The sequence below is a fragment of the Taudactylus pleione genome, unplaced genomic scaffold (assembly GCF_031769625.1).
Source record: "Taudactylus pleione unplaced genomic scaffold, aTauple2 ptg000093l, whole genome shotgun sequence".
In the NCBI taxonomy this organism is placed as follows: domain Eukaryota; kingdom Metazoa; phylum Chordata; class Amphibia; order Anura; family Myobatrachidae; genus Taudactylus; species Taudactylus pleione.
This window is the reverse complement of record NW_028284495.1, coordinates 26176657-26188798: the sequence shown is the minus strand read 5'-3', so window position 1 is coordinate 26188798 and position 12142 is coordinate 26176657. Positions and strand designations below refer to the sequence as shown.

The following is a 12142-nucleotide window of genomic DNA, read 5'->3' as shown; positions in this document are numbered from 1 at the left end:
TGCTACATTGTAGCACTTTGTATACAGATTCAGGGACTCGGTAGTAGACAGATATACAAGTGTCCTTTATCAAATTAATCCGTAAAGTCTGCTGGTGCGTCCCAGTTTCATCTGTCTGGTGCTAGCAGAGTCTCACGGGACCTGGCGCGCTGGGAGGGGCTTTTTGGTGCGACTGCAGCAAAGATGTGTAAGGCAAGAGCTGTACATTGTGAATTGGTTGCAGGATTAAGGATCATTTCGTCATATTGTGAATCCACATTGTTTATCTATGCACACCGTTCCTGTTGTTTCAGTTCTGGTTATTCATTTCGGTTTGTTTTATATGTACTCTAAATTTAAAGTTTCATTTTTAACAAATTAAATTTGTTATGTAAGAGTCTGCCCCTTTCGCAGAGCACTTCCCGTCTCCTTGTGTTTCTGTTCTTTATTGCACCTCTGTTTTGGTAAGGCAAGCATGGCTTTATGAACATAGTGGATTCATAGGTGTTATAAGTATTTTACACCTCTGCGATCATTTTGATAGTTCAGTGAAGTCCAGTGCAGTCCCCCCTTCCCCATTCTTTAATACAGCCAACAGATCCACAAGTGGTCTGGAAAACATGAACTGTTAAGCTGGCCACACATATAAAGATTCTGTCCAACCAGCCAACTAGTTGATTGGTTGGAATGAAAATCTGGTAATGTATGGGAGTAACTGATGATCAGCAATTTGCTCCTAAATGCCAGAAAACAGATGAAAATGGTCGTTCAGACAAGTTTGTTAAATGTTTGATCTAAACAATTTGTTCAAACAACAGTTTTTGTCCATTTTCCAGAATTTGGGAGCAAATTGCTGATTGTCATTTGCTTTCATACCTTACCAGATTTTCATTCCAACCAATCAATAGTTGGCTGGTTGTACAGGTAATCTTTACATGTGTGGCCAGCTTTAGTGGTCCTTGAGGCATGTTTGGCCACCCCTCATCTAAGGCAATTATTCAGAATCTAACTTTCACTTTTCACGTGCAGTTTATAAAATCCAGTTAAAGATCTGAAGTCCAATTTTACTTTGACTGTGTGGTAAAAGTGCTTTAACTTCTTTTAACCCATTTTTGTGATAAATATTTGCATGTGTGCCGTTACAGGTTTTGGTGTCCTGCCATATTTCTATGGCAATGTTGGGGATATTGTTGTAAGTCCATTGTTGGTGAACTGCTACAAGTTACAGGAATTGGAAAAGAAGGAACTGGATCAGATGGGAGTGGCCAGCAGCCAATTCTTGAGTGTGGAAAACCTGATCCTTCTGACTATCCAATATCTTGTGCGGCTTGGTGAGAATTCAGTGCTCAGCTAATTTTCTTGTTTTTCCAGCTTGTTTCCAAATTGCATTATTGTGTCTCATATATGCTGCCTTGCAAGAGTTTTGAGTTACCAATGCACAGAATTTAAAGCAAAAAATACTTGTAAAGCCTCTAACGCAGAACCCAGTCTCATGGAAAAGGGTCCATGTTCTTTATCTTTGTAGATAAAATCACACTGGTAAAACTTTTATTGTTTTTAAAAAAAAAAAAAAAAAACAAGCTAAACTTTGTTTTTTCTTTTACCTTCTTAAAACTCCAAAATAAATGTTGTACTTAATTGTTTTAATTTTTCTTATTGTAAGTTCTTAATTGTTAACTTAATTGTTTTAATTTTTCTTGTTGTAGGTTCTGATCAGATACCGATTCGTGAAGTTTTTGAACAAATTGTGCTTAAAGCATTACAGGAATTTACTTATAAAGAGCGCTCCATGCAGCTGCACCCTCAAGGCATGTGCTTGTCACAGGCCCAACTGCCCTGGCTGGCTCGCTTATTAGCCAGCGTTTCTCAGGATCTAGTACATGTCCTCGTTACACAGAACTCCCTGGCAGAGGGTATCTCCGAGACCCTCCGATCTATAAGTGATATGAAACCTCAGCAGAAGCTCCCTGACTATGTAGTAGCGATCTGCTCCTCCAAGGTGCGCGGAAATGAGTTCTGTGTGATCGCCCTTGGTGAGTAAAACCTTTTACATTATTTTACTGTATAGATTAGTGAAACTTTTTATAGTTGTAGGGTTTCTTTTTGAAAAATATAGACCTTTTTAAAGTTAACTATGCTTTATTTTCTGGTGTCTTGCACAATAATGGTGGTTGCACCTGAATGGCTGGATCCCAAGGACTGCACTGTTCCTTTGAGTCAGTCCTGATTTACATTGGCAGTTGCTATGGGCCTCCATGCAGATAGACAGAGTACAACCTGAGTGGCAGAGCATCATTAGGCTGCTTCAGTCTGCCAACATAATGATACGAGGGTCCATGTGTGGTTAAAGTTGTATAGAACTAAAGTTTGACATGTTTTTAGAGCAGTAGGGGGTAGATATAAAATGCTTCACAGGGGGTGATTAAGTTCTTTTTATAAAGAGTTTACCAAATATCTTGTTCTATTAAGTGTCTGTAAAGTCCACAATATGGCTGCCACAAAGGGGCCCTCTGTGCATTAACGTGAAGTCCATGGATTGTACCCATCACCTACACAGTATGGAAGTCGTCTGATATCAGTAGAAACTATTTATCTCTAGCCTACAGATATCCTGCCCAGTTTTTCCCTTTGGAGAAATATACCCACTTAATTAGAATACCCATTTGTGACACATGAGAGGGAATTATTGGTATAACTATTTGTAGTCTCTAAACCTAATTCTAAACTCTCCTGCTACATGACCAGTTTCCCAGAGCGCTAAGATAATTTAACCTGTTGCGATTAGAGGTTGGGACACCCCTTACAGTCTTTCAGCTGCTAGGGACACCGATTTTTTTTAATACCTGGAGCACTGTACGCCATTTATTTTAACATGGAAAATAAGTATTTTCGGGTGTCCAGTAACATGCATTTTCTGGAAAGGACACAAGTGTTCTCTTAGATCTGCTATTCGGACCCATTTTTTTCCAGTTTTCCTGCACTGCTTCTTGACCTGGCTACTGAGGGTGTTAAAGATGTTTTGCTGCTCTTCTGAGGCCCGGGAAGATGGATGGGGGGGGGGATAGACCCTTCACCAATAGGAGTTTAATATGGTGGGAGGACACCAGCCTCTAGGGCTGGGTGTGTCACACTTTAGTGACATTCTCAGGGTCTTTGGTCTTAGGCAGAATTGTACTCTGTCAGAGATGGGGTCACTCTGCTTAGGAAAACACTTTCTGTGGTGAGGAAGGCCCATAAAGATCCAGTCAGACAAATGCCACATTCGTGTCCTACATCACCAATCATGGCTGATAACAAAAAAAAGCTCCCTTACTGTGAGAGAAATCTGCTACATATTGTGATGAGTGGTACCAGAATGTTCTGGTTACAGCAGGGGTCTTTCAAGCCACGGTACACTGACATTTTAAACATGCCAGTGGGCCTACCTCTATGCAATGCCAGTTTATGCTAGGGGCCTTTCATAGCCTAGGTTTAGCTACTGTCTTCAACAGTTAGGCCATTGAAGCCTCTGACCTTATGGCTAAGGATGTTGTATGATAAGGTAGTTGACACCATTCTTATTTAGTCAGTATTGGTTAATTATTATATTGAGGCATGAAAAGAAGTGGATTCCTACCTCTTCATTTCTTGTACTCAGTCTACTACTATTTTACAGGAGGTCCTTTGGCCCTTGAGGGTTTAGTTTTTACGTCTCTGCTTTCTTTCGGAGAAAACTTGCACTTTACCTGAAGTACAGACATTCTTCCAGGGGGGTCATGCAGATGCCAACACCATATATCACCATACATAACTCTTGGATTTAGAGTTTATTACTTGCAAGAAATCGCTCTTTTGGCTATATTTACATCAAGGGGAGTTCAGAGCTTGAAGCTTGTCCTGTAAGCCTCCACATTTCCTCCAAGAAGATGGGGCTATTCTCTGAGCTAACACTTTTTTTCAGCCAAATAGTGCTCCAAATCGCATGTTAATCCAAACATTGATTCCGGCCCTAGACCATGATAGGAATAAAAGGGCTCTTTTCACTCACCTATTCTGAGTCTGGAAGCGTTACAACTTGTGATGTTATTAGGACATTAGATCTTTTCTCCACAGTATAGATGTTGAAGCTGACCATTGCCAGGGGAATTACTTTGATGATTCAACAAACTCTTAGTGTAGCAGGGCAGCCTTTTATTCGTAGTGTGAGGGCACATTCTACAAGATCAGTGGGTGCTTTCTGTGTGGTGGTGTAGGGGACCTCGGCTGAGCAGCTCTGTCTGGTGGTAACATGGTTTTCTTCCGGCATGTTTTCAAAGTTTGCTGTGTTTACGCTCAGGCATGGATGGTTGGAAGGTGCTTCACATCAGTTCTAATTAGGGGTGTGCATTGGCCACTTTTCGTGTTTTGGATCTGGATCTTTCTTCGTGTTTTGGATCTGGATTGGTTTTGCCAAAACCACCCTTCCATGTTTTGGGTTCTGGGTTTTGTGTTTTGGATCTGTATTTTTTTTAAAAAAAAGCATAAAAACAGCTAAAATCACATAATGTGTTGGTTTTTCTGCTCCTATGCTATTATTAACCTCAATAACCTTAATTTCCACTCATTTCCAGTCTTTTCTGAACACCTCACACCAGTGTTTTTATGTCCAAAAGGTTGCACCGAGGTAGCTGGATGACTATGCTAAGCGACACGAGTGGGCGGCACAAACACGTGGCCCATCTAGGAGTGACACTGCAGTGGCAGATTGGGGCCTAGTTTTTCAAACTGCCATCCTAACAGTACATAATGCAAAGAAAAAAGAGGTGCAAGAAGGAATTGTCCTTGGGCCCTCCCACCCTTATGCTGTATAAACAGGACAAGCACACTTTAACAAACCAATCATTTCAGCGCCAGGGTCTGCCACACGACTGTGGCTGAAATGATTGGTTCGTTTGGGCCCCCACAAAACAAGCTGGCAATTAATCTGTACCTGCACAAACTGGTTCTACGGAGGCAAGATGTCGTCCTCATCCTCCTCATTCACCGATTCCTCACCCTCTTCAGTGTTGTGTACATCCTCATCCACAGAGTATTAAGTCGTCCCCGCTGGAATCCACCACCACAGGTCCTTCTGTACGTTCTGGAGGCTGGTCTCCCTGGAAGAGTTGATAATTCATTTTTATGAACATCATATTCTCCACATTTTGTGGAAGCAACCTCCTACGCCTTTCGCTGACAAGGTTCCCGTCTGCACTAAACACTCTTTCGGAGTACACACTGGAGGGGGGGCAACTCAGGTAAAATAGAGACAGTTTGTACAGGGGCCTCCAAATTGTCTTTTTCCTGCCAGTACAGGTACGGACTGTCTGACATGCCTACTTGGATGCTGTCACCAATGTAATCCTTTAACAGACAGACGCACACTTGTTGCTGCTACTTTGAGGATGCATGTGCGGCTACAGCCCACACAATTCACAAAGACAGGAAAAAAAATAAGAATTTTCTGTGGAGCGCACTTTGAGGGTTACACCACCCTTTAACGGACAAGCCAGCTGGTCCTTTACTTATGACACAGGCACACGCTTGGCGCTGCTCCTTTGTTAATGCACGTGCAGCCACAGTGCACACAATTCACAAACACAGAAAATAATTCCTCCACCATTCTGTCAGTGGTGACAGTATCATATGCAGTGACAGTAGACATGTCAGAAATTGTTGGCACGTCCTTCAGTCCGGACCAGATGCAGGAGCGTATCTACCTATAGGCCATCCTACGCTTGGCGCTGCTCCTTTGTTAATGCACGTGCAGCCACAGTGCACACAATTCACAAACACAGAAAATAATTCCTCCACCATTCTGTCAGTGGTGACAGTATCATATGCAGTGACAGTAGACATGTCAGAAATTGTTGGCACGTCCTTCAGTCCGGACCAGATGCAGGAGCGTATCTACCTATAGGCCAGGATGGCACTCGCCAGAGGCGCCAGCCTAGGGGGGGCACCATCCGGCGGTGCCACCCGTGGCCCAGGGACAGAATTTTTCTAATGAAAATAGGCTCGCCGCTCCCTCAGGAACTGCTGGTGACAGGAGCATTTGTTTCCTTAAACAGCCTGTCCGAGCGAGGTCCCACCCATGAAACACTGCCGGGTCACCACACACACCTCTGTCCGTCTCCTACTGGATTAGCAAGGGCCGGGGGTCAGTCAGGAAAACCTGGGCATAACAAATGGCGGTGCAGTGAAAGGCTTCACATGCCCTTCCTGCGCCACATAGTCTGTGTGTCTCCTCCGGGTGACGTCACCTACAGGGTCAGGTATGCTGCCGGCTGCCTGCCTGCCCGTAGATTCAGTGAGAAGCTAGAGCTGAGTTCAGTGGAGGCGACCTCGGAGGGACTCCTACTCATCGAGACCTCACTATATGTCTGTGTATATGTATATGTGTGTGTATATATTATATATATGGGTGGCTGGCTTGGGAGACAGAAGGAGGTGCTGGCTGATGAATCATGGGGGGCTGGCTGGAGAGACAGAAGGGTGACATTATAAGTATTTATTGTATAGTATAATTTTTCAGAAACTATGGGGGGGCGTCAGTCCATTACGTTGCCAGGGGTGCTCGGACCCCTAGATACACCCCTGACCAGATGTCCAAACCGGCCCTTGACTTATGACACAGGCGCACGCTTGGCGCTGCTGCTGTGTTGATGCACGTGCGGCTACTGCGCATACATTTCGCACACAAACACAGAAAAAAAAATTGTTTATTTTTTGTGGAGTGCACTGTGGGGGTTACTCCACCCTTTAACAGACTTATGGGACACAGGCGCACGCTTGGCGCGGCTCCTTTGTTGATGCACGTGCAGCTACAGTGCACACAATTCACAAACACAGAAAATATTTTTTTATTTGGTTTGGAGTGCACTTTGGGGGTTACACCACCCTTTAACAGACGAGCCAGCCTGCCCTTTACTTATGACAGACAGACGCACGCTTGGAGCTACTTTGTTGATGCACGTGCGGCTACTGCGCATACAATTCACAAACACAGAAAAAAATTTTTTTTTTGCACTTGGGGGGAGCACCCCTGATGGACAGAGCACTACAGCACCCCTTTACACAGCACAACACAGCCAGCCCCTATGGACTTTGGAGGAGTGGACACAACCCCTATGGACAACAGCAGCACAGCACAACACTACACTACACTGCACTACACTACACTACACTACACAGCCCAGCCAGCCCTAACTCCCACCCCCCCTCTTCACTGTCCACAGCCGAGTGAGAAAATGGCGCCAACGCGGGTACCTTATATAGGATCCAAAACTCGCGAGACCCGGAAGGTGGGATGATGACATTTTGCCTCGATTTCAGATCCGAGTCAGGCGGGAAAAGTCGGACCTGACTCGGATCGGGGGGTTCGGATTTCAGAAATCCGAACCCGCTCACCCCTAGTTCTGAGCATGCCCAACCTTTAAGGGCAGCTTTGGTATTTGCCAAGGAATACTGAGTCCTTCAATTTGATGATAAAGATATAAAAATTTTATACTTGTGTTAAATGATGATCCATTGAGGGGCACTAAATGACCATCCTTATACATTCTAGTTTTCTTTTTATGTTTGATCTTTTTTTCATGTTGACGTCTTCCGTCCCTCTCTTATTTTTCCTAACTTTCCTGTCCTGTGAGTCTCGATTTAGTCAATTAACTGGCTTCATTCCGGGAGAAAAGTATAGAGGGGGAGGACACTTAAATTCTTAGTGTTTATTCTTAGTGTTACAAATTAAAGTGCCCACGCTTCTATACTCCAGGTATTCTGTCCCCCACCCAATTGTCTATAAGAAAAATATTAAACTATATAAAAAAAAAAAATCCCATTGTTGTTTTGCTGAGGTAAAATGAAAAGTCATCAATAGACACCAAAGTATATTGCTGAGCTGATCAAATTATTATTATTTATATACATTTTCCATGTAATAACTGAGTGAATGATGCAGTGGTACATGTTTACATTGCTTACATGAGTGTCATTTTTACTCATCCGTTAAGTATTCTTTTTAGAATAGTAAGCCATTTTAAATGTAATATCCATAGTAAACGGTATGTTTGCAGGTTATGATTTTGATTTAGTAACGTGTTTTTTTTATTGTTTCATTGATTTGTTTTGATGTGTGTGTTATTTCAGCACAAGTAATTATTTATTATTTATTTGGGTCTCTTTTTTTTTTTTTTTTTTAAATAATTGACGGCTGGCTGAAAAAATATTGCAGGCCATTAGATTGGTGCAAGTGATGCAACAAAAGTATCAGTATAAACCCAGCAGAAGATTTTGGCACCCAGAGATTTGTTCAATACGTGACCTCTCTGTGCTTACATGTCATGGCACCGTGACTTACAATAGAATGGATTGTATTCGTTTGGTGTTCCCATCTATTTGTTCTATTTGTAAGACCATTAGAATGTCACTAAGCCAGCTGGCACAGCGGTGGTTTATTATAGAGGCAGTAATGTTCCGTGTTAAGACTAAGACATTCTTGCCTGTTTTAGGAAAATACCAATCCCGGGTGCTAGCGGAGAGCATGCTGACAACTAGTGAGTTCTTGAAGGAGATTAGCTATGAGCTCATCACCGGCAAGGTCAGCTTCCTGGCTTCGCACTTCAAAAACACATCAATGGGTAAGTGATGTACGTTTGAGCTTTCTACTGGCCCGATGGCTGGATTGAATAGAATGTTGCATGAATTTCTGAAAATTGGAAGCAAGTTTACTTCAAGACATTAATGGACCCTGGATAAAGATAATGTAAGAGGGTTCCCTTATGTCTCTGCAACACAGGAATGTGCAGCTGTATCACAATGTACAAAGTCTGACATAGGCACACTCCTCACTCTTCTTCTAGTAACATTTATGCTGTCAAATGAGATCCATTTCAGTACTTTGCTGTATATATGATTAATTCAACTGCAAAAAGAAAATCCATTTCACATAGATAATGCTGGGCATACACTATCAGATAAAATGCTTGTGAGACCGACAGACATTTTATCTGTCAGCCTGACACTCTGCAGATATCGCGGGCATACACTGTAAGATGTTTCACAGTGTATTGGCCCTGATATCTGTGCTCTGCCCCCTGGGAAGGAGACCTTTCTCCATTCCTTCCCTGGGAAGGAACAGCGAAAATGTCTGTCTGGCGCGGCTGGGTGTACACTGCCCAATGCGGGTGACTTTTACTTACAGAATATCTCATCGGACAGGCATGCTGGATGATCCAGCATGCCTCACCGATATTTAATCCTCAGTCGCCCTCAGTCACACACTGCAATTATCGGGGCGATTCGCGGATATCGGGCGGATCGCTCTGATAATTGTATAGTGTATGCCAAGCATAACCAAAATCCAAAGTGATGTGTAATGTACATAATTTACATCATTATTTGTTAAGTTACTCATATAGCGCACACATATTACGCTGCTCTTTACAGATAATATTTTGGTCATTCACCTGAATCTCTGCCCCAAGTGGATCTTATAATCTATATTCCCTACCACATAGACACACATGAATATACACTAGGGTTAATTTTTGTAACTAGACACTTAACCTACAAGTATGTTTTTGGGTGGGAGGAAGCTGTAGTACCCACGCAAACACAGAGAGAACATACAAACTCCACGTAGTTAAGGCCTTGGTGGGAATCGATTCCAACACTGCAGTGCTGTGAGGCAGTTATGCTAACCATTATGCCAACTGTGCTTCTCTAAAATTACATCATCATCACTGTTTGCACATATATTATTGACTGGAGTCACTACATATGACATCTAGGTAACCTAATTCCTTGGTGGGTGCTATTCAAATAGCCATGTCTCCCTTAGATAGACTGCTTTCTGACATCACATTTTACTTTCTATTTCTTCTAGTACATTTCTGCATAATCATCAATTGCATCATAACTGAGAGAAACTTGCTAATATTTAAATACTAATGATGGATGCTATATATTTTATCCCTTTAAAAGAAACCACTGTACAGATGTCTCCTTTCTTACTGTTGCTTATGCCAAATAGCCCTTCTCTGCGTGCCTGGTCCATTGCGACTTCTTTTTCTCGCTCAAAATGTGCGTCGTCTTCACATAATAAAATAGCGTGCAGCGACGAAACGACTTCGCCTGCTTGCACTGCTCAATTTGGTGCATTTGTAAATATGTGTGCGACCAAGTCTGACTGTGTGTAAAAAGGGCATTGATGTGAGCACAGCGTTCCACTGTACTTCATCTGCGACTTTTATATGTGTGTATAACCAATTTCTGTGGTGTTAAATTTGCAGGCTAGCATCTCTAGCACACTATGGGGTCTATTTACTAAGCCTTGGATGGAGATAAAGTGAACAAAGAAAGTACCAGCCAATCGGCTCCTATCATGCCACAGGCTGTGTTTGAAAAATGACTGGAGCTGATTGGCTGGTACTTTATCTTCACTTTATCTACATCCACGGTGATGAGGAATCCGGGAGTCTCACACTGCATAGCATACGGACAATATTGTAAGTGAGGACACATCTGTAGTACTTTCCAAATTGGTTCAGATACTCTTCCAGTTCTTGTATAGCACATCACATTACATATGTGAAATGAAGCACAAATTTACATAATCTTCTTACTATTCTATACGTAATCTATACTATAAATACAATGTGTTCCTTAGCCGTTTGAGTTAATATTACAGTTGTACTCTAAATGTTTCTTTATTTATTAGGTGACAATTTGGACAGATTGCTGGAGAAAATACAAAGGAAGAGAGGAGATAATGTGATTATTCCTTTTAACGGTGATGTAAAAGAATGTGTTTCCTCTCATGAAGCAGCCGGCATGGTTCCTACACAAACCAAAGGTAACATTCAGCAATTACTGGGAAAGTCTCAGTTATAGTAAGATTTTAGTTAATTCAACATAAAATCAGGCAATAAACTAACCCATAACTTCAGAAATGAGATACTACCAAGCAGGATCCGATATACTGGAGTTGCCAACTACATTCTGCTGCTCAGCAAATAAATACACAGGCAAGAAAATAACATCTTAGAAAAGTTTGGCTTTAAATGATAGAATACAACAGAAAGGAAACAAGAATCATATAATAATGTTCTTTGTAAAGTCTAAAAGAATCATCCCATTTATAAAAAAAAATATAGTAGAATAAAAAACTAAAGGAAAAATTATCAAATCAACTAAATGTTTTTGACTGGAGACATAGGCCCGTATTCAATTAGAGGAGAAAAGCCGCGATCGGTGAATAGTTTTCACAAATGCGCGGTTTTCGTCTGTTTCCGAAGTAACTATTCAATTCCAGGATGTTTTCGCCTGGGGCGAAAACTCTGTAGGCAAAAACAGGCGAAAAACTTTATCCACCCAAAGGCAAAAGAAAAGGTGTGCAAAATTCCTATTTTTAATTAAATGACTAATTGGGCAAAAAAATATACACATTTATCTTAATACCCCCTAAAAAAGGCAAGTCATTTTTGTGGTGAAAATGGAAAGTGTTTGAAAATGGGTTTAAAATATTGGGTCGGGTATTTTGGGGTGCTGTATGGATGGGACAGGTGTTTTTAGGATTGCAGGGGGCGGCAGTAGCTGTTTTTATTTCTTTATTTTTTTTAAATGCACCTTATTAACTCCAAAATATACTAGTACGCATTTACATGTACCCCCAATTTAACTTCAGCAATTATTTTTCACCAAAGAAATTGTGTTCTATAATTTTTCCACTCTGCAAAGTGCATATAACAGCCCTTTGACTCAATTTAGGAACCCAAAATACTATTATTACAGCTATTAATACACTTCTATATTGATTACCAGGGTCACTTATGCTTTTTTAGGGGTACAGACTGATTTCCCCCCAAAAAGTCCTTTTCGCTAGTTACGGCATTCGCACGTCTGCTTTTTCAGCTGTTTTGCAATTGAATAGGGCGTAAAGCAGGAGCGAGCATTGTGTAAGTAGGCGAAAACTTCGCTTCAAAATAGACGAATGAGGTGAATGTGCTTTTCATCGATCTCTGATTTTCTCCGCTAATTGAATACAGGCTAAAGTATTATTCAGAGCTGTAAGCAACACCGTTTTATATGACATGTTTACTTGATGTATATGTAATTGCCCACCATTCCAATAGAATTTCTCATGTATGTAAATTATTTATGTGGCAAA

At 41.6% G+C, this 12142-nt stretch overlaps 1 protein-coding gene across 2 annotated transcripts in view; it reads left to right on the top strand.

The window, feature by feature from the left end:
• Positions 1 to 12142, top strand: part of GREB1L (GREB1 like retinoic acid receptor coactivator) — a 159814-nt gene that overhangs the window by 106864 nt on the left and 40808 nt on the right. For both annotated transcript variants that reach the window (XM_088469621.1, XM_088469620.1), the window contains 4 exons: positions 1125 to 1310; positions 1686 to 2012; positions 8484 to 8612; positions 10694 to 10828. In XM_088469621.1, coding sequence (XP_088325747.1) covers positions 1125 to 1310; positions 1686 to 2012; positions 8484 to 8612; positions 10694 to 10828 — 777 coding nt within the window. The remainder of the gene's footprint in view (positions 1 to 1124; positions 1311 to 1685; positions 2013 to 8483; positions 8613 to 10693; positions 10829 to 12142) is intronic.